At 41.0% G+C, this 22,388-nt stretch overlaps 3 protein-coding genes across 4 annotated transcripts; 1 reads left to right on the forward strand and 2 right to left on the reverse strand.

The window, feature by feature from the left end:
• Positions 1-510: 510 nt before the first annotated feature.
• LOC136423916 (histone-lysine N-methyltransferase SETD7-like) lies at positions 511-4,833 on the reverse strand. Of its 2 annotated transcripts, none has more exons than XM_066412308.1 (3): positions 4,716-4,833; positions 3,097-3,768; positions 511-2,734 (listed from the first exon to the last, which is right to left on the reverse strand). In XM_066412308.1, exons 2-3 carry the CDS (start codon positions 3,764-3,766, stop codon positions 2,313-2,315), a joined length of 1,092 nt encoding a protein of 363 aa, XP_066268405.1. In that variant the 5' UTR covers positions 3,767-3,768; positions 4,716-4,833; the 3' UTR covers positions 511-2,312. The 2 variants fall into 2 exon arrangements, with proteins under 2 accessions (XP_066268405.1, XP_066268406.1); XM_066412309.1 differs by having other exon boundaries at positions 4,712-4,823.
• A 2,126-nt stretch (positions 4,834-6,959) lies between these two features.
• Positions 6,960-17,924, reverse strand: LOC136424602 (interferon-induced GTP-binding protein Mx3-like). Its single transcript, XM_066413219.1, has 13 exons — positions 17,443-17,924; positions 15,892-16,050; positions 15,267-15,421; positions 14,552-14,687; positions 13,913-14,111; positions 13,033-13,111; positions 12,436-12,558; positions 11,820-11,976; positions 11,247-11,479; positions 9,828-9,947; positions 9,001-9,129; positions 8,280-8,366; positions 6,960-7,982 (listed from the first exon to the last, which is right to left on the reverse strand). The coding sequence occupies exons 1-13, from the start codon at positions 17,642-17,644 to the stop codon at positions 7,848-7,850; spliced, it is 1,914 nt and encodes a 637-aa protein (XP_066269316.1). The 5' UTR covers positions 17,645-17,924; the 3' UTR covers positions 6,960-7,847.
• Positions 17,925-18,616: 692 nt separating this feature from the next.
• On the forward strand, positions 18,617-22,381 carry LOC136423766 (gastrula zinc finger protein XlCGF57.1-like). Its single transcript, XM_066412049.1, has 3 exons — positions 18,617-18,652; positions 19,150-19,324; positions 19,880-22,381. The coding sequence occupies exons 2-3, from the start codon at positions 19,160-19,162 to the stop codon at positions 21,215-21,217; spliced, it is 1,503 nt and encodes a 500-aa protein (XP_066268146.1). The 5' UTR covers positions 18,617-18,652; positions 19,150-19,159; the 3' UTR covers positions 21,218-22,381.
• Positions 22,382-22,388: the final 7 nt, after the last annotated feature.

Below are 22,388 nucleotides of genomic sequence, written 5' to 3' on the forward strand. Positions count from 1 at the left end.
TACTATCCTTTACCATCCCCACCCTGTACTATCATGTACCATCCCCAGCCTTGGTACTGATGTACCACCCCCACCCTGTACTATACTGTACCATCCCCAGCCTTGGTGCTGAAGAGCCATCCCCAGTCTGTACTATCCTGAACCACCCCCAGCCTTACTGCTGAAGTACCATCCCCCGGCCTGTACTATCCTTTACCATCCCCACCCTGTACTATCATGTACCATCCCCAGCTTCGCTGCTGTTGTACCACCCCCACCCTGTACTATCATGTACCATCCCCAGCCTTGATGCTGAAGTTTAATCCCCCACCCTGTACTATACTGTACCATCCCCAGCCTTGGTGTTAATGATTGCCTCCCCCCAAAAGAAACTTTTGCAACCTATAAGCATCTGAAAATACTACAATACTTCTTGTATATACATTCTTTGTATGTGTATAAGTATGATCATTGTTTTTATCGAAATACATCTTATAACATTTTGCTATTTTGCAAGGCATGACACAACTATGAAACTTGGCATCGAGTCTTTATTAGTCTTCAACAGTGCAATCTTCATGACAAAAGGTATTGCATCCATGAAAATATTTGATTGAAATATGCATCAATGTCTAAAGGTTAGATAGCAAGCCACTGGGTTTTGCAAGCTTACAAATATATGCATATAATTGTTTCTGATAAACAGTAAATAAACATATTCAACTGAGTTGACTTGAAACTGCGTATCAAAATGATTTAACAAATAAGCAGTCACTTTAGGCATGCAGTGATTCAAAATATTTGTTGCAATGTCATAGAAGAGCTTGTCACGGCTAAGGCACTAAGCAAAGAGGAACAATTGCAACGGGTTTAATTTGAGACAACTGAAAAGATAAAATGCTTTATCTTTATTCTCAACATATCATGAACCTGTCCTTCCCAACGACTCTATCTTTTGGTAGAGTCCATAACATCCAGAATCTTAACTATTTTGAGCAACAAGGATTTAGTTTATTAATCATCAGATACATATCATGAATGGTATATGCAAATTAGCTACATCTTATAGATTGGATTACATTGAAAATTCATTCATTTTATTTACTGTGAAACCACATATTGTCACTGAAGCGGTTTTCAAATGGCCCTTGAGCTAAACAAAAACATTGTAATGCATACTTTCCATTTACTTCAGTATCTGTTCCTCAACATTAGTAAGTCTAGCTTTTCTTCTAAACACTACTAAGAAAGCATTTCCACAACAGAAGACATTCGCTCCAATCACTTTGATCTGAATATGCGTTTCCACTTCTGAAAATATTTCTCCTTTTGCTAACTGTATTTGTATATACTTCGAGTATTTGATGACCTTTATACCATTATGGCTGTTGTTCAACTAAACAATTAAATGTTTAGTTACCAACCTAGCTTCAATTTTCCATCTTGGATTCTAACATAATACCAGTAGTCCTAAATACAAATACAAGTCACTTTTTTCCTAATATTTCCATAGAAAAGCACTTTAGTAGCATACATGTTTGAAACATGTGTTTTCAAATGTAATGATTGCAATAACACTGGTCACTTTACATATAGAAAAACTAAGAACATGGAAAATGTATTTCAACTTCATGCTATGTATACTATAGTTTCATTCCCTATAATGATATTTCTATTCTATTATCATAATTATGGAAACATCTACATTAACTCAACTAAATTACAAGTTTTATCCAAATTCTAGTCATCAGCTTGAGTAAAAGTGTTAGTCAGACAGAGTTGAACCAGTAGTCTACCCAGTTCTAGATCTATTTCTAGACATCTTGGCAAAATCATGTTTAAGCTTAGGAAAAAAATCTTGTTTCCACTAACCCAACTGACCCTAGCACAAATGTGCCCACCCTGGGCATTTTGGGGGGCGACTGCGCCCAAGAGATATAAAATTTTCAATCTGACATCCAAGTGATGAAATCAAAAACAGGCTTCCAATATCTTTTTGATAGTTGATGTAAGAATGTGTTGTAAACATTGTACTTCTTTGTTCAGTTTATCCATATTCTTGTGTTTGTACAGTGTATATCTGTGGTTGAAAATACCAGTGTCTTGATGCATTCTAGTTTTACATTTGTCACACTGTATTTCTTTGATCACTTTGGCAAAAATTTAAAAAGAAGAAGAAACAAAGAGAATCTCTACCTTCTGACCATAATTTTTCAGAACAGTAATCCGAAACACATAACTTTTCCTAGGCCTTGGCTCCTGGCGTGATTTTACCCAATTTTGTCAAATGACAGAATTACAAAATGCCAGTAAAACCATGATTTAAACTTACATTAATTTTTCCCTTTGAGGGATTTCATTTGTTCCTTGTACCAGTCTGGCGCGTCTGGATTATCTACGCCGCATCCATGATGGTCGTAACCGTATTCTACAGTCAACTCTTCATCCGCGGAGACGGGCTTGATGGTTCGGATACATTTGATGAACCCGAACCGAGGGTGCTGAAAAAGGTCGTATTTGGAATTCGGAGAGAACGAGTGGTTGACTTTGTGTCCGAGGGACGCGCAGTAATGTTTCGTGTCGTCGAACGGTGGTGGGACGTCAATGACGATTTCCTCGTCCAGGGAGATGGTGTTGCCGTTCTTGGACCAGTCGCGGGCGTCGACTTCGGCGTGCGTCAGACGTAGCCCATTGTAAAACGCCACAACTTTGTCCTCCTTGACGGGAACTTTCATGAAGAGACCCTCTGAAGCACCTGGGTTGAAAATTAAAGGGGGTAATATGTATAGCTATATTGTTAGATTGCAGGATTCAATATATTTGTATCTATTTATGCTGAATGTATAATGTATCTCAAGTGGACTTGAATTCAAATATCTTGTTCAAGTACCTTATACTGACTTTATAACAGATCACATATTTTTTGATGTACTGAAACTTTCACCATAAAAAGAGTTACAAGCAATGCCGAGAACTTTACGAAACATCTCAAATTTCAAGTAAAATATGCATGTCTTCATAAGATTAAAAAGGGTTTCAGTGGCAGATGTTCAGAGAGCAAATATAGAGCCTAAAAAAAAGGAAAAGTCTTTCTCTGAGATGCTTTTCTTAACCTACCTTGTATAGTAGATGCGCCGACATAAACCATTTGTTGTTCATATGGATCAGGCAGCTGCAGGTCGGATGATATGCTGTTGCTCGTTGACACATCACACTTAAAGATCCCGCCGTCTGACACCATCTTGAACTGCGGCCTGTCTTGATTAATCCCCACCACTTCCGCAAGCTTACCTTTGACCATCTCCCCATCTACAAACGAACCAATCAGAGCGAGCTTCATGTCCGGGTAGATGTACGCGATGTCTTTCCCGCTCATCTCTCCCTCGTCGTTCACATCTCCACAGATGCATCCGCCATCCGCTGAGTATATCCAACAGAACCCACACTTCACGCCGTTACTGTACTGTCCCCTGAACGTCAACTGTCCTTCGCTGTTAAACTCTTCCGCGGGACCGTTTAGCTCTCCGTCTATGTAAACCCCCTTTAACACGCTACCGTCTTCGTACGTATAAAACCCCTTCCCTTGCAACATCCCGCCATCGAAAACCCCCTCGAGTTTGCTGCCGTCATAGAAATGGAAGCACCCCTTGCCTGATTTGGCGCCGTGGTCGAAATGACCTTCGAACTTGTCGCCGGAGGTGTACGCGAGCGTGCAGTGACCGTGAGGGAATCCTTCATCGTCCACCGGACCCTGTAGCGTGTACTCTTCTTCTTCATCGCTTTCCATCGCTAGGGACAGACATAAAATACAGTCTGTTGCAGGTTACGATTACAAGAAGTCTTACAAAATCACGCTTCTACTAAGTTCTAGCAGCCCTTCCATTGGTTGGGGAGGGTGCCCAATCAGCCCCTGACAGCGAGAGATTGTGTAACACTGGCTATGATTACAATGTACTGCACTGGTACTAAGTGTGCAGTAAGCTAAATCCATGATAAACCTACAAGCTTCTATTTTAAAGCAGAATCTTTTACTGTACTAAGCCAGTTCACAGTTCAAACCACACATTCGTACACAGCGAGATGGATTGTGAGTAATACATTTATGTCAAAGGTGAAGGCCCCTAACTTGTTTTAACAGTTCTTGTCTAGTTCATGCTTAACACATCCATACTTTTCTGCTTACGTCTCAAGGGCCTTCAACTGTGGGATATCATCCACAATCTATCTCGCATGCTCAGTTTAATCCATGAACAAGCATATTTTTCCACACAAGAACTTAGAAAACACTTGCCCACATTTTTGTCAAGGAATGAACATCAGCTATGAGTCACATGTCCATTTATAGAAGAGAGGGGACAACCACAAGTGTAACAGGTGCAAGGCTATCTGAAGTAGGGGCGATCCACTAATCATTTGGTAGCAGGGTGTCTCTTGGAAATAATTTCGGGGTCCATCAAAAGTTACTACAATCATGCAGTAAGAAATAATTAAATCCATTATCAGCCCATATTATATCATAGGTCAGTAGCAGTAATTTGCATTGTGGTAGCTGTTGAAGCCCAACTCGCGAACTATTAGTGAATTGTCCCTAACTTTCAAGCAAAACAGCTGGGCAGGGCCTTACATATCTCAGTTGTTGCGTGCTTCCTAGTCCCTTTAACAACTTCTCAGATTAAAAATATTGACATTTCAGATTGGAATATTAGATTTGTTATCATAATTTTGTAGTTACCTACCCGCTTGCGCCAGCTTTAAGGTAGGAGAGGACAAAAGTTGTGAGAAAACCTCCCTCTGCTACTGCACGGCAGCCATGTTGGAATGGTGGAGGGGCCAAAGGTCACTCCAAGACCACGTATGTCGGTTGTTTTTTGCTGAGTGAGTGATTGATTGGCTGATGAACATCAGGCTAATTTTTTTTGGCAATTATAGTCGTGCTGAAAGTACGCGATTGACGGTATATATATAATTTGCTGTGGCACGAAAGTATAGTCAGTACACAAGAAACAGACTTTTCCGGTCAAATTTTCGGTAGTCCTTTGAATATACCTTCACTCAGGGCAGTCATGACTGGTTCCACTTGCAACTACTACAATGTAGGTGGCGCTGCAGTGGGAAGGAAAGGTAAAGGTATAAAAGCGGTCGAACCTCAGACTGAGGACGAAGCATGACGCTTTTTCGTTAGCTAGTAGTGCAATGCGGCTTCACTTCGGCTCGCGTGTTTTTGACCAAGCACACCGGGTCACCCCTACTCTTTTCAATAAATGTGTTGGGTTCTTTTACGTGTAGAGGTTTGGCGCTCTAAACTGAGATACACGGGGCCCCCGGCTTTACGTCCCCCTCCGATAGGACGATGCGCATCTTTTCCAGTCGTGTCCAGGCACGGGGGCGAACTTGGGCCGCTGGCTCCACGGAATTTGAATCAGATGTCGTGAGAGGCAGAGTGCGCAGACCGGTACCTCTACACGACGCGGGAAGGATGTTGCAAACGTGACTAGGTTTGTATCCCCCTCATCATCAGGCTCATGGCTGGAGTCTCAGCACAGTACTGTATGTCTCCTAGGCAAATTTGTATACCTACCTACCTACCTACCCGGGTCGTTGGGGGGGGGGGGGGGGGTACAAGGTAGCAGTGAAGATGGAGATCTGTCTCCAGGCTCGTCTGTTTCTTGGGGCAGACAGCCTTTCAGCCAGGCTAAAGGACGTCCACTCTGCGATGTTATTAATTTCTATAGACAACTCTATGAAAAAACGATGTGTCGTGTTATAAATTCCTGACACGGCATACTGTTACCAACATGCTGTTTTAGAGCATTAGCATGTACATTGTTCTATAGATTATTTCTACTGTTAGTCATAGCTTAAACTAGTCCTTTGTATCTATCAACTATTAGCAATAGTTCGACTTTCATGTGCGTACGTTGTCATACATTGTACCAGATACCATTGTCGTGCAATAAACTTCTTCTTCTTCCTAGTAGTTTCCATATATTTGTTTATAGGAAGTAAAAAAAAATTGGAGCCAGAGAGAGATATGCCGAAAACACGTACTTGTGAACGATAGTTGATCTGAAGGATACTGTTAAGGACTCGACTTCAATATAGGATACCAGGCCTCGAAATTAACTTTTTCCCCTACTGTCCCAACATTGTCCCAAAAGTGGATTTCAACTGTCCCGAAAGTGTCCTGAAGTGTCCCAACCAGGGCCAAAGATGTGAACTTAGTGTCGGGTCTGCATTCAGTTCCAGAGGTTCATGTTCAGGTTTGGACCTATACTCAAGTCAGGACCTGAGCCCAAGCCAATCTGTGTTAGAATATTTTTTTTTAGTTATGTGTATTGTAAAATAGAAAATTGCATGAAATTTGAAAAATATAATACATACAAAGGTACATACACTCAGTAGTAAACACAAGTTTCAACAAAGTTAACAACCAGAAATATTGTCAACAACCTGATATACAATGTATTTTAATAGGTTATAAAAGAAAAAGCATAATTCTGCAGAGTTTAAAGACTTCATTGATGCGGTGGCTCTTGGGGAGGTAGAATAAATCCGAAAATGTTTGATTTCTAATCTTGCAGGGCAAACCTTAATCAAGTAAATGAGGTGTGACCATCCCTCTGCTGACCCCCTGTCAGGGGAGCAGACATGTGCCAAAGCCTAGCTGGGACAGGCTTTCCTTTCACTATGCTGAGTGATAAATGATGCTTGATTTTGAGAAGACTAGTACCACACCAAAAACAGTGGTTGGGACCAGTATACAGTTTCACAAGGGAGGAGCACAGTGGCACTCAGGAGCCCTGATTGTCCCAAATATGTCCCAAATTGATTATTGAGTTGTCCCGGGTCAAATTTTGGTGGCCCCGGGACATAGGGACATAGTTAACTTCGAGCCCTGGGATACTATCTGAAAATATCGATGGGTGTAAAAATGGAGAGAAAAAATCACAATAGCCAGTGAAGACATCAAGACACGGGTCTTAACATGCCAGAATTCAGAACAATTCAGCGAAGTTTAATACAAGTCAAGTTTCTGTGCCTGTAAGAAGCTAACCAAAAACCAAAAACAAACCAGTATACAAAGTTTCCTTTCAAATAAATACCAACATCTCTTTCTGTGTCTTTTGTATCAAGCTGTAACCTTAAGAAATCGCTGGAACAGTCAACTTATAAAGCGATGCACAAAGCCAAAACGGTTGTCATACCATAAAGGGCTCTTCATGAGTCATATATCAGAACTTCTTGGTTAAACAAAATACATAATCGTTAGAGTAAGGCACATTCCTCGGCCGTGAATCTGCAACATATACTTCCTACCTTGAGAAAAATAAAAACCAAGTCTACATTGTCAGGTATTTTAGACATCGATTCCTATCATGTAATCTTAAGTTTTTAAAAAATCCAGTCTAGATCTGTATTACTTCTTGATCTGAATCAATGTTATGTAATTCGTAAGTCATCAAACAAAGTTATTGGCTAAGCGACGTCGTATTATATTGCAGTAAAATAAAAGAAACAAAAGCTTTTTCTGTATATCTTTGTGCCTGGTTTGAAGAAACAAGCATTATAAACACTAAGCAGCTCCAACATAGATATGATAAATGCAGTACTGTACATGATAAAGGTACGGCATCCCTTCCATATAAGGCGTTTGAACATGACGTCATCGCCACTATGCTAGTTGGTTGGTTAAATCTAGAGGTTAGCCATGGAGCCGTACTAGTCCAACTGGCTCCCATAGATACATCTCTCAGTCGTGTGTACGATGTAAATGTATGCCATGACTACGTCACTGTATTAACCAACCAGCATGGCGGACAGTACTGACGTCATAATCACGTGAGTGCAAGCACCCTATAGCTAGATCTTTAGAACTTTGCCAGTTTCTGATTGGCCTTGGTGAGACGGCGGCGTTTGTCCTTCAGCATGTTCCGTTGCTCGGTGATGTCTGGGTCTTCGTGAAGCAGCTCCAATGTCTCTGGCTGTCCAATCATCAGAGTTATCTGTAAAAAGATTACCATGTGATATTTTTTCGGTGAAGATTACAGTCCTACCAGTACTAAGTACTCACATTCCCATGAAATCGTTTTGGATGAATAAGATGTTGGATAAGTTTGGAATATAGTCTGAAATAGAGTTATTGTTCATGTCACGTGTCCGAAGGCCGCTAGGCAATTAAGGGCAACTCGAATTTAAATCCGAAAACTGCTGGAGTGAAAACGACAAACATTCTTGTTGAGTTTGAGCTAGAAAACCAATAAAACCTTTTCAATGATGACGTAATAGCAAACGGCACTAACCTGGGCTTTTACCTCCTCTTTGAATTTGGTCAGCAAGTGCAGACTTATCGTCATCGGAACCATGTCAGACAGACGCCGAATAGACACCTAGCGATGAAATGATGACAAAGTAACAAAGCTGTCAGCTCTTGCCTGAGAACCCCTTATTACATTTCATTCCATTCCGCAAAATAAAGTTCTTGTATTTCAATTTCTACCTTTATCCGAACGTACCTTTCTTTCATTGTTGTTCTGAATTCCTTTCAAATACTTGATGTACAGTGAAGTGAAATGATTGCTTTACGGTGGATACGAAAGAGTACAATGTACAGCGGAGCCCATACTTCAATCACCTCTGAACCGAAACGGTGGACGATATCGACTTCCGGGCACCTTTGACCCCATTCGTGACGTCACGTTTTCGGAAGACTCGTGTCAACATTGAGTGGGTCAGAAATTTGTTAAAGACCAATGAAGATAGTCGAAATTTCTAAAGCTTAGTGGCCTTTTGTTTCGTTGAAACAAGAGTTAAAGAACTTAACTATGCATGCGTTGATGAAGGTAAGGCATCCAGGTAGTAAGATACGCCAAAAATAGTTACTCAAGCAACTGGATGAAATTTGGAAACTTTTGACTGTTTCAAAATTTTATCCAGTGGCTTGAGTAACTATTTTTGGCTCAACTATGCATGTATAACTGTTTTGACCACCAGGTCATACACAAAACATGTAAAAATGTTTACCTTGAAGAAAGACTCTATGATACGCAGCATTCTTTCCGCCTCCTTCTGTCGGGCTGTCCGCTTATCTTCCTGGTCTCCACTGCTCTTGTTTCTCGCCTTTTCCAACTCAAAGACTCGATTCTCGACCTCCTGTCAGAAGCAATCATTCTGAAGTTGAAATCAAATACACAGTGCTCCGCTATTATGTTCAACGTTAAATGTGCGACGTTAAATGCGCGATTTGGTTATGTTATAGGTACAATAGAAATGGAAAGAAAAACCAAGTAGAGGTTATACGAATGAGTAGGAGAAAATTTCCTCGCTTTACTCAGGTGTAAATGAGTACCTAGCTTTGGTTAGGGACGTCCCTCGGATAGGACGTTAAATGGAGGGGAAAGCCACACCCCCTGCACGTTAAAGAACCCACCACAACTTTCGAAAAAGAGAAGGGGCATTCCCCGGTGTGCGATGGTCCAAATGTGATAAATCTGAATAAATAAATAAATAGTTATGCCTTGGATCGGTTCTGCTAAACCAGCTTCACTTTACTCATTTTTGGGGCGAGGCCACTAACCAGCAGTAAGTCGATAATGCAGAGAATTGCATTGATGTTTTCTTGGGGTAAAACCGCTGGGAAGCTATCAGCTAATCACTGTTGCGTCTTTCTATAGCTTCATGAAGCAGGAGCTGCAAACACCGTTCGACGACATAATGAAGTGAACCTAGTTTGGCAGAGTCGATCCAAGGCGTTAAAGTATATATAGGCCGTGGATGGCTCTGCGTAGAAGAATTGATAACACGGAAAACTGTATGTGTTAAAAGGACTGAATATGTTACATATACCGTACCTCAAGGGTCATGCTAAAGATGTCGTCCTGTGTGAAGACAAGGCTCTCCATTTCAAACAGCAAGTTGATAACCTCCCGGGCCTTCTTCTCCTGATCCAGACGAAGTTCATTGACTTTTTCCTGCAAGACATTGAAGCCAATTGTTGAAATGCTGGACAAATCTTTGTTATAAAACACAGTTAAAGCATTGCATATGGATCAGTATTTAGTACATGATGAGAGACACGCCGGTTGTTGTCAGTAAATCATACGAAGTGTTTTCTTCATGTGTTAGGGTCAAAGATTCCTTCACGATGATACAGCAATGATACAGTAATGATACAGTAATGATACAGTAATGATACAGTAATGATACAGTAATGATACAGTAATGATACAGTAATGATACAGTAATGATACAGTAATGATACAGTAATGATACAGTAATGATACAGTAATGATACAGTAATGATACAGTAATGATACAGTAATGATACAGTAGTGATACAGTAATGATACAGTAATGATACAGTAATGTTACAGTAATGATACAGTAATGATACCGTAATGATACAGTAATGATACACTTACGATACAGCAAGGATACAGTAATGATACAGCAAGGATACAGTAATGATAAAGTAATGATACAGTGATGATACAGTAATGGTACAGTAACGATAAAGTAATGATACAGTAATGATACAATAATTATACAGTAATGATACAGTAATGGTACTACTATACAGTAATGGTGCAATAATGATAGTTATGATACAGTAATGATACAGTAATGATACAGTAATGATACAGTAACGATAAAGTAATGATAAAGTAATGATACAGTAATGATACAGTAATGATACAGTAATGGTACTACTATACAGTAATGGTACAATAATGATAGTAATGATACAGTAATGATACAGTAATGATACAGTAATGATACAGTAACGATAAAGTAATGATAAAGTAATGATACAGTAATGATACAGCAGTGTTCTCACCAGAATTTTTTCACAGCATAGGGGTCAGGTACAGAAGGCCAACTTTACGCGGTGCAAGTCACGCGTGGAGTGCTGAAGACATAACCAGAGTAGGGAGTCCGGCATGTTCCCCAGGAAAATTTGTAAATTCATGACCCAATGAGACATCATTTCATGCATTTTGAGGGATAAATTTTGTAAAGTAGAGTTTTTCCTCTGTCATAGCCTCATTCTAAAGCCAAATATGAAGTTTTTATAAGATTTATGAAGGGTCACAAGGTTTGTCCCAGAAAGAAACACCCCTATGCTGGTTGAAACACAGCATAGGGGTCCAGATCACAGCATAGGGGGTCCAAATCACAGCATAGGGGGCCCCTATGCTGAAAAGGCCTGGCGAGAACACTGTACAGTAATGGTACAGTAAAGTACAGTAACGAGGCCATGATATCAATACCTTAATCTCCATGTTCAGCTGTGAGAAAGCCTGGAACCAGTGAGTTGTGAGCAGAGCTACGACGCTCTCCACTTTTTGGTTGACTGTAAGGAGGCAGTAGCTGGCCGGATCCTTGAATTCCTTCATGTGTTCACGGATGAAGGTCTCGCAGACGGGGTAGGGCAAGAAGCCGGGCAGCTCTCGGCCCCTCTTCGTCTCTATCTCCGCCTCTATGTCCTCTAGCTTGCCGTCGTCTACCACAAGAAACGATTCCAATCAGGTTGATACAAAATCTAGGCGGCAGTCACTTATGTTCAATGTGTACAAATATATTATGTTTGTATACAATCGTGGGTGTGTATATGAAATTGGTGTTTCAATATTCCTAGTGTGTCCTTCTTGTGACATGTGTTGTAAGTTAGTTGAAGATGTACATAACTATGCATAGATTCTGTAAAATGTGCAAGTCATTTGCATTATTAGAATGTACCATGGAGGTCTGAGTTCTCCGAACTCTTGTTCTCTTAGTATCAAAACAACCAGTTTTCATTTTCTTAAGTTAAACGTAAAATGTAACATGGCTCTGTTGCCTACCAGGTAATAACCCGCCTATCTCATCCGCAAACTGTTTGTATGCATCCCTCACTTCGCCAACCAGCCATGATTCGTTCTTTTCCTTCGTACTCATGTTATTCCTGACTTCTTCACCATTGGCCAGTTTCTCCAGATCATCGGTAAAGCCGTTCAGCAACTGAAAAAAAAGGAGAAGTTTTGTAAACGTGTAGCAGAGCTAGCAGTAGATGCTGGAGAGATGGTGCCCACTATCATCATGCTATCATCATTGACCAACTAACATCATAGTATCAGTGTGAGGGGTACCCTTGAGTGTGTATGAAACAGTCTGAACTAAGATCATCTTACATATATCAACAGATTTTAGGGTCGTGTATCGTACCGCATGGCAGGGCTAGTTCGAATCCTGTTATGTCACCGATGTTGTGCCCTTGGGATAGGCACTTCACACGACTTTCCTCACTCCACCCAAGGTCATATTGAGGTCACCTGGTGGCGCCGAATTGCAGCCACCTAGACCCTTGCGACAGTTCCACAAAATGCAAATATGTATCTGTTGCCCAAGTGTATTATGTGATTGTAAACCCTGCACCAATTCAGCCCTAGAAAGGCTGCCATTGCACGGGTAATTTCTGACCTCTACGAGAAACCGCATCTTGCTTGAAGCGTCCTCGGGGATCCCGTCGCCTAGCAACCGCAGCTGTCGTTCGGTATCTCTCAGCTTCTCCTTGACGTCTTCCTTCAAAACTGGGATGGACTTCTGTAAGAGGGAAAATATGGCGATGAGGAATGAAACGAAGCATATCATTGTTTGTCATCTTTCAATGTTTATACGGCTCTTAGTTTACTTTTGTTATGAAGAACTACATTTATTTTTAGATTCTCAACATTTTATACATGTAGCATGTTGCATATACTAAGTATTGAAAATTGATCAAAAAGCATCTGTATCAAAGTTTTTGAAAATGATTTTCACAGTGCTATATATGGCTAAGCTAGGAAGGACCACAGTGGATCGTTGGGGTGTTGATGAGTGGACAATGTTAATTGCTACCTTTGTCCTTTTCTACATCTTTGGTCACTTTCTGAAAGAAATCAATTTCTTTATGTCTACATCCTCCTCAATATTCAACAGTTAATCTCTCTTCTAAGTAAGTCCAAGTACGTTTAAGTAAGTAAGTCTCGTCGGCCCATCCTAATCCATATGCAAAGTTTAGAAGCCTCTCTGTCCCACCTTGATCTGCTCCACCAGCTCTGTGGTCAGTTTGGTCACGAGGGTCTTCGTACCGGTTTTCTTCTCGTGGTAAAGAATCCTAAACAGTAAACCACAGAATTATGTGGTAGTTATTAGACTGGTTTATCCAAAAGTAACAACAAGACCTACGAACCTCATGGCAGCCGTTGGGGAGGCTGAAGTGCGAGGCTGTTAACAACAATGAGCCGGTAAACGGGCAATTTTTACTAACCACAATCGCCGTTAGCGACATACAAAAACACAGTTACTCAAGCAACTTGATAAACTGTTTCAAAATTTCATCCAGTTGCTTGAGTAGCTATTTTTGGCATATCTTACTACCTGTATGTCTAACCTTCATCAACAAAAACACTGTGTTTCCACGATAAAAATCTCAAGAATAGCTATTGGTTAAAACACGATTTGGCATAACTAATGGATTGAATAAATGAACCAAGTTATAATCATATTGAACACTATACAAGATCATTTTGTGAGGACATTTGTCGTTATTTAATACCATGGCAATGGTCTGTTGATATATAGTCCGGCTGCGTGAACCAATCACAAGCCTTCAGTCCTCGCTTGCTCGCTTCGCTCACTCCGTGGTTTATTTTGTGGTTACATATGATCACTGTAAACACCTCGGAGCATGTCATTAACCATTCTTTTTTTTCTCAGGGCAAAGGACAGCTAGTATAGACTCACATGCAGTGATGACCAGCGTGCCAAAAGTAAACAAGAAAGGCTGAAGAGCTGCCTAAATATTCTGCGAGTTTAAATCATTTGACTTAATTTCTTTAAATGTTTCTTACATATAGAAGAAGGGAGGTCAAAAAATGAAAAATGGTATAAAAATAAAGACACAAAGAAGGCTTACTTGAAATGTTCGTGCTTCTTGAAAAACTCCTCCTCTTTATCCATGGCATCAGCGAGGGCGACGTTACCGTCGATGTCTGCTTGTCCCCTACACTTGATGATGGTATATCCCTTCTCCAGTCGGTACTTCCGGTTGTTCATGATGTCCACTACGGCGGTCTCTGTCCCGCGGTCAACCAGGTCAGGCTTGGTCAAGACACCTGTGAGGGACACCAACGCAGCATTTCGAAGGACCTACTTCGTTGCTTGCTCCGTATGTACATTGGACATGGATTTTGACTTCTTAAGCACCTGAGCATTTGTGATAAACTCTGTGTTGTCTTGAAAGCACACCAGATTCCTAATTAGAATATGTTTGTAAATGTTGCATATATGAGGCTCTATTGCACAAAGGATAATTGAACCTCCTTGATTGTACAGTGTCTGTTCTCACTTTCTGTAGGCCAATCTCACTTTCAGCACAAAACGTGGTTTAACATAAAAAATTAATAGTTAAGTCCACTGCGATTTGACACCATTGAAAAACTACAAAGCTTACAATTGCCACACACAAAACACCTATCAAGTTCAGGGCACCACAAACACCTCCATATGTTGGGTGTAACCGTGTGACCTTTGGAGAACGGATAATTATCTTTACCTAAAGTTCTGGCTCCGGTAGGGTCGACCTCCTTTGCCATTTGCAGTGCCTCGGTAGTGGCGATGTCCACATTACACGGCACCACAGCCAAGATGATGGTTTCTTCCTTCTCGATGTACTCATTGATGAGGGCTTTGATTTGTTAACAGAGGTGAACATGTATTAGCTCTATTGTCACCACTATGTACATTGAGTTCTTTGTAAAGTAAAAGTTCCGGTGATGCTATCGATTGCACAGCAGACAAGAATAATATTTACAAAAAATATATTTGTGGCCTGTTATTTGAAAACAAAACGACCTCCCGACAAGATCCGGCAAATCAAAGGCTGACAATGACCGCCTGTATGCAATCTAATTGTCAATGACTTAAAATATTTTTCGTGACAAATACCAACAGATACATTAAGCTATGATTTACACTGGGGCAGCTCTAGGGCTAATAAAAAACTTACAAAAAGCAATGGTCTACATTTCGAGCTCAGTCGCTCAGTGACGAAATACACTCAACTTGGTCATGAGCAATAGATCCGGAGTAACCTCGGAGAAGAAAACCATTGAATAACTTTGGAGAAGTAAACTTAAGGTTCTCGGCAACAATAGTTTACTCCACAGTATCAAATGAAAGAGGAGGGGGAGACGAGAAAGGGGAAATTGATGATGGAGCTACTCCGCATGCGACAATGACAGTCCCCCCTAATAACCGTGTAAGATTACCTGGTCTCCAATGTCTGCCGGCTGCCCGTCCACAGCGACACGTGCAATGCCGGGCAGGTCGATCAGAGTCAGATCAGGGATGTCCGGGCTCTCCACGTCCAGCGTGATCAGACGTGGGCTGATGCCGTGGGACTCCCCAGCTAGGTTGTTCTGGGCTAATTATATATGACATAAAACTATTGACCCCTATTTGAACCTCTATGCTTGTTATTTTAGATACAAATCACACATACAAACTGTAGCAGCACCGTGATGTCTATCATAAATGCTCTGATTGTCACATTTCCGAACTGGGCCCGGGGTCCGGCCGGGATGTTTGTGGAAACGTAAAATGAAATAAATTTTTTTATTAAGAAATTTATACAAATTATGCTCATTACTGTTTTCATTTTTTTAAATTTTTGAGGGCATGGATTAAACATGCTACTGGCGTCGGCTACTATAATGTGACGTCGCGACATTGGCTTATAAGACTCGTCCAACATGTACAAATCTCAACAGTCCAAACTACCTGAGACATCTATGAATTACCTTTTCTTAAGTGTGAAGTTCTTAGTGTATCAAATCGAAGTACATAACCTCAAGAAGTTGCCAAAAACACTTGTTTTGCCATAAAGACACTCACCTTTCCGGACTGCCTCCCCCACATCTTCAGGATTATCGACTTTCCACCCTGTTTCATCCCTGTCCCCCTCGAAGTGGTAGTGGATGTAGCCTCTCCATTTGGACCCAGGGTCTTGACTCTTCTTCAGGCGTAGTTCCAGCGGACATCGCGTAACAATACCTGTTATAATAGCAATACCAAATAAAGGTAAATGCAAGGTTAAACTTGATAGCAGTGACTTTTAAGTGTCGCAATACAGAATTTTGATTATCTATCATAATAATTACAATATTCATGTAATAAGAATTTGTTTGCAAAATTCTATCTATGGCAACAATGTGTGTGACAACAAGAACGTTGACATAGATGTTTGCTGGCGGTGTTTCTGTGTCGGTTCAGGAGAAAACGTACAGCTCTAAGCTGGATCTTCTCGAGCTTGTTGATATTTCCGTTGGTATGGGGGTGGCAGACGCAGCTGGCCATGTCATACTCCACACTTGGTCGAACCAAGGCTTTGTACGCCAGTTCCTTGGTCTTGCCGGAAAACACCCTCAGGTTCCGCCTCAAGAAACCCAGCGTTCTGTTGGCCTTGCGGAGTATGTATTGTTGATGTGTGTGCCCCATGATAGGTCTGTCTGCAGCGTGACCCCAAGAAACTTAGCAAAGGGCACTCGTTTAAGGGTGTGACTGTGAAGGATGTAGCTGGAGTCGGTGTTGAGTGGCTTTCTAGCATGCGTCAAGGGCACCTTAATGCCCTTGTGTGGGTGGAAAGCCATATCCCACTCGCTCTCCCAGTATTCCAGCTTGTCGAGGTCCTCTTGAGTCTTGTAGCTTTGACGGGACTTCAGTTTAATAATGCAAAGTTTTGTATCACTGACAAGAAAAAAATGTGACTGATAACAGAAAACGTGTACGGAAAAAACCTGAGACAGTTGGCTTGGATGAAAAAGTATTGAATACTCGAACGTCAGTGGGCCGTATCGATCGGCTAAAATGGCGCACTCATGTGCCAAGTTGGCATTCTAATTGTATCATAAAGAAACCTTTCTTTGAAAGACATCTTGAGACGCAAGCAGACAGACCTACTCTGAATAAAAGTAATGATGTTTCATCGTATTATATGTACAGTAACGTTAGTGAAATATAATATCAAGGAGGTTTATAATACTACACATACTATACTTAACTACACTTACGAACTCCAATGTAAACGTTAACATTTGAATACCTACAAAACTTTGACATATGGCGAACTATCAGCAAAAGCTTAGTAAGACAGCTACACATACATAGATTGAATCATTATGTAATATCAGAACGACGCAAAACTCCATGGCATGCGGAAACAAACCATGCATGCAACGTCGGAGCTGTGAAGTGACGACACAAATATGTTGAAAAGCGGTAACAAATGTTAATCACTTTATGATATTTCTATGCAGAACATTTCAAATTTTGACGCTAAATCACTAAGACGTTACATAATAACGTCACTTAAAGAAAAAAAAACTTAGTAGCAAATCCTTCTACTACACCAATAATAACCAAATGAACTTGTGAGCGAGAACCTACCGCTGCCTCTCGGGAGTTGAACACCCGAAATGGCCTCGAGACAGGAGCTTTTCCCGGCACTTTGGTCCCCGATGACCACCACAGACGGCAGGGTGACATCTCTGTCTAGTCCACTGGCTCTCAGTTCATCCACCAAATCGATGAAAGGTCGAACTTTCTCGCGGTAGGTGACGGTGAGGGCCGGCGGTGGTTCCGGGGCCATGTTTGCTTAGATGCTCCGGTCGTTGGGTCGTTAAGTTGACAAAGTTCAACGCACAGGTTTGAACTTTAGGCAAGGGGACTGAACTTTCCTTGACGTCGGTTCCTTTTGCCTCGGAGACTTACCGTTGAAGAACTAGCAGTGTTCAAGGGAAATGTAGCAAAGTTCTGGGACCGAAACTATCAGAAAACAAATAGGGGAACTTGAGTGGTTTCGGTGACGTATAGGGCTGTGCAACAGGTGATCTCAAAAGGGCAGTGGGCGTGGCCACTGAGCCATATTTGGTCTTCAGGCACTGACTCTAATTTGACCTCTAGAATTCGTCATTTTACGGGTCAAAGTTCGTACGTGGCAATAAACTTTCTTTGAAGTGTTTTTGTATCGAATAACCGTGAGATTCAGTGTCAAATGGAAAACGTTGTAGAATGTAGCTCACTTCGTATATGACGTTATAGCAACAATGCTTTTGTGAAACCATGGAACAGACGGAGAGAGGAGGTGTCTTTACACCTTGACTAGTGTCGGTAGAACTGTCTATGAAAGTTTTGGTGACATGATAACGTCATTATAAGCAACTAGACGGTTTTAGTGAAGGGTTGTGCAAAATGAGCACTGATGATGAAAAACGGGACGGTTGCAAAAGTGCGCGTGTGTCTCCTTTGATGTCCCCAAATCATGAACACCGGTATTTAAGTGATGAAAGACCTTTATTGCACGTTTATGCTCTGATGAGCTAAGTACAGGTCACGGTGACAAGTAGAAATATAGTTAACGTTACAGTGATAATAGTAATAGTAACGTTATATGACAAAAGAGAATTTGTATCAGAAAGCTTCGTCTGCTGAAATTGTCTTTTGGCACCAAGTCGGTATTGATTACAGCAGGAGGAAAGTTACTGGTCTGTCTGTAAGTAAGCGACACTATTTAGTGTATCAAGTATCTACCCAATTTTAACCTCTGACCTTTGTAGAGCTCTGCCATTTTTCTGACAACCTGTGATCCGACCACCAGGTGAGCTCGATTTGAACACATTTCGTGAATATTTGTTTCGATTTACATCAGCAAAACCCACTCAAATGGTGCATTGTATCATGTTTTATGTAGCATGTTTTATTTTCCGTGTATTGTACTATGTAAACGTCTAGCCATAGCTAGCATGACAATGTACGGTGGGCACCGGTGGGGGAGGGGGGCTTTTGTCATAGGTGAAAATTTATTTACGCATGGCACGTTACATGTGTTTTCATAGTTTGTACTACTAATTTGTACTACTTTAAAATTCTTGGCAAGTGTTACGAACAAAGCAAAGCAAAGCAAAGCAAATCAAAGAATTATTACGATATACCTTGACGGGAAACCATCCAATATTGGTTTCTTTCTCTTTCTTTCTTTCTCTCTCTCTCTCTCTCTCTCTCTCTCTCTCTCTCTCTCTCTCTCTCTCTCTTTCTTTCTTTCTTTCTTTCTTTGAATCTTTCTTTCTATCTTTCTTTCTTTATTTACCGTTACAGAGACAACATCATGGAGGAAACCAGCAGTAGCGATGGTGAGGACTCCTGTTCCAGTACTAGTGCTTCTGAACACAGCGGCTCAGACATGCAGGGAGACTCCAACAGCACAGAGAATGTAACCCCGCCAGTCATAGAGCCACCAGTACCAAACAACGGGAACTCTGAGGATGGAGAGGTACTCATTTAGGCTGTTAAAAAAAAGACTTGAAGAGGTCCAAAATCATACCGAGTTCCAAATATTATCCAGATTTTTTTCCTAACTTACAAGTGGAGAGAAGACAAAAAGAGGAAACAGACACGCATACCTAGAAGAGATTACATTTTGTAAAAAGTCCTAAATTTCTCTTTATAGTATTACTATTAGTTTGATGGTCAAACCCCAGGTACTTTGCCCCTGATGGGGACAATCAAACAATCAATCAAACAATAGCCTTTATTTAGACTGGAAAAATGCTCTGAGCCTTAGCCGTTTTTCCCAGAGGTCCAGTTTGTAATGATGATGTTGATGATGATGATATAACATGCCGAAATTTAGAATCATTTTTCATTGTATTCCAGAGGCACACAGATTTTTAAAAGGTGTATGTATAAATATTATCATAATGTATAACATGTACAATGTTTGATATCCTTTACAGTTTCTCTCATTTCTGGGGTATACAGTTGCAGCAGGTGTGTTTTAATCGTTTTACGACACTCTTGTTTTTAATGTCTTTATTATTATTTACAGGCAGACAAAGAGGAAGACTGTGATGAAAGCAGGGAAAGTGAGAAAGCAGAGTCACTTACTGTTGCATCAGACAAGTCCAACAAGGTTGAACGACCAACACCTTCAAAACTGTACGGATGCAAAGAGTGTAGTTATGATGCACTAACCCGGTACGAACTGAAGATGCACGTAGTACAGAAACACACGAAACAATTCCCTTTTGTCTGCCAGGATTGCAACTATGGCTGTGTCAACAGGAAGGATTTACGGAGCCACCAAAGGGTTCACTCGAAAGAGAAGCCCTTTCTGTGCATTAAGTGTGACTTTCGCTCTAATTTTAGGAGCGGTTTGAATAGACACATGGCCGATCATCATTTCGGTGGGCGAATTTTTACCTGTGGGGTTTGTGGCCACCGTGCGTCGTTCACTATCTTGGCTAAACACATGCTGAATCATGTTGTGGAAGGGAATAAGGATGATGTTTTTGAATGCAAACATTGTAACTTTACATCAACTAAAAAGAGTGAGCTCGAAGAGCACTTCAAAAAGGATATAGGGCATAGCGGACCTACATGTCCAACCGAGAAACAATTTATCTGTGAGCGCTGTGGGTTCCAAACTGTCAAGAGAGGCTACCTTACCAGACACATATGGTATGTTCACAAGGACGTCGGGCACAAAGAGCAACAAAAACGGGAGGGAGAAGACAAATCGTTCCTTTGCGAGACGTGTGGTTTCACAGCAACACTGAAAGCAGGCCTGGTGCTCCACAAAAGAACTCACACCGGTGAGAAGCCCTACATGTGTGACCAGTGCGGGTACAAGTGCGCCCGCCACGGCACTCTCAAACGACACATGTACAAACACACCGGCGGCCACCCCCACGTCTGCGAGCTCTGCGGATACAAAACCGCAAAAAAGCTCGACCTGACCAACCACATGAGAAAGCACACAGGCGAGAAGCCTTTCAAATGTGACCAGTGTGATTTCGCAGCTACCTTCAAGTCGAGCATCAGACAACACAAGGTGAAACACACTGGTGACAAGTCGTATGCATGCAACAAGTGTTCCTACAGAACAGGCTATAAGGGAAACCTGGCTATCCACATGAAGGTTCATACTGGGGTCAAGCCTTTCAAGTGTAGTCACTGCAATTATGCAGCAGCTCACAAGGGGAGCCTAGTACACCACATTTCTGCACACCATTCTCAAAAGAAAGACACAAACTCAAATTCTTCCATGGAAAATGAAGGACCTAGAAGCTCTTTGACCACAAGCGAGTTGGAAGCCACAGAAGGACCTGAAGATAGTGATTGGTACAGTCAATATTATACCAGCTTCCAACCTTTGAATTTATAACTGAAAGGTCGAATGAGAAAGACACAAATTCATCCATGGAAAATGAAGGAGCTGGAAGCTCTTTGACCACGAATTTGTTGGAACGTACCAAAGGAGATGAAGAGAGTGATTGGTATAGTCAATATTATGCCAGCTTCCAACCTTTGAACTTATAATTATATGTCTAGTGAGAAAGACAACAAATTTATCCATGGAAAATGAAGGAGCTAGAAGCTCGTTGACCACGAATTTGTTGGAATGTACCAAAGGAACTGAAGAGTGATTGGTATAGTCAATATTATGCTGGCTTCCAACCTTTGAACTTATAACTTAGATGTCAAGTGAGAAAGACATAATTTCTCCATGGGAAATGAAGGACCTATAAGCTCTTTGACAACAAATTTGTTGGAATGTACCAAAGGAAATTAAGAGTGTGATTGGTACATTAAATATTATGCCGGCTTCCAACCTTTGAATTTGTAACTAAAATGTCAAGCGAGAAAGACAACAAATTTATCCATGGAAAATAAAGGAGCTACAAGCTCTTTGACAACAAACATGTTGGAATGTACCAAAGGAAATGAAGAGTGATTTGTAGAAGTCAATATCATGCCGGCTTCCAACCTTTTAATTTATAACTGATATGTCAGTGAGTGTAAGGCTATATTGACCATGTTAAAATCTGTAACCTATATTTTGTTCATTTCAAAATAGAACTTTGTTCCTTTGTGTTTACTTGTCTTTGTAGCTGTAGACAACCTTACAAAATGTTTTATGATCTGCTATAGTGCTAGACCCAAATATGTAGTTACTGTGTGTGGTCAAAACAATACTTAACATTATGACTGCTACCCATCGGGGAGCAATGAAGTGCCACTGTGATGACACTGGCTGAGGTTTAGAATTACTTCATAGAATTTGTTTAAAGTGTATCTTTTAGATGGTTTGTTTGTTGATAGTTGCAGATGTATGGTAGACAATAACAAATTTGTTGTACAGTTGAAATGAACATTTGTAAATAATGTTATGCATTGAAGGCTTAGACAATGGAAATAGCAGTGCTTCAATCCCAGAGTTTATAATCTAGCTTCCATGTTGTCTGGCACAAAATGACAAATGGATTATACCTTGTAGTTGTAGGGGAAAAAAATGCAATTTTAAAAGTCAATTCTACCTATGCCTTGAGTGGTTG

The sequence above is a fragment of the Branchiostoma lanceolatum genome, chromosome 18, assembly GCF_035083965.1.
Source record: "Branchiostoma lanceolatum isolate klBraLanc5 chromosome 18, klBraLanc5.hap2, whole genome shotgun sequence".
Classification (NCBI taxonomy): domain Eukaryota; kingdom Metazoa; phylum Chordata; class Leptocardii; order Amphioxiformes; family Branchiostomatidae; genus Branchiostoma; species Branchiostoma lanceolatum.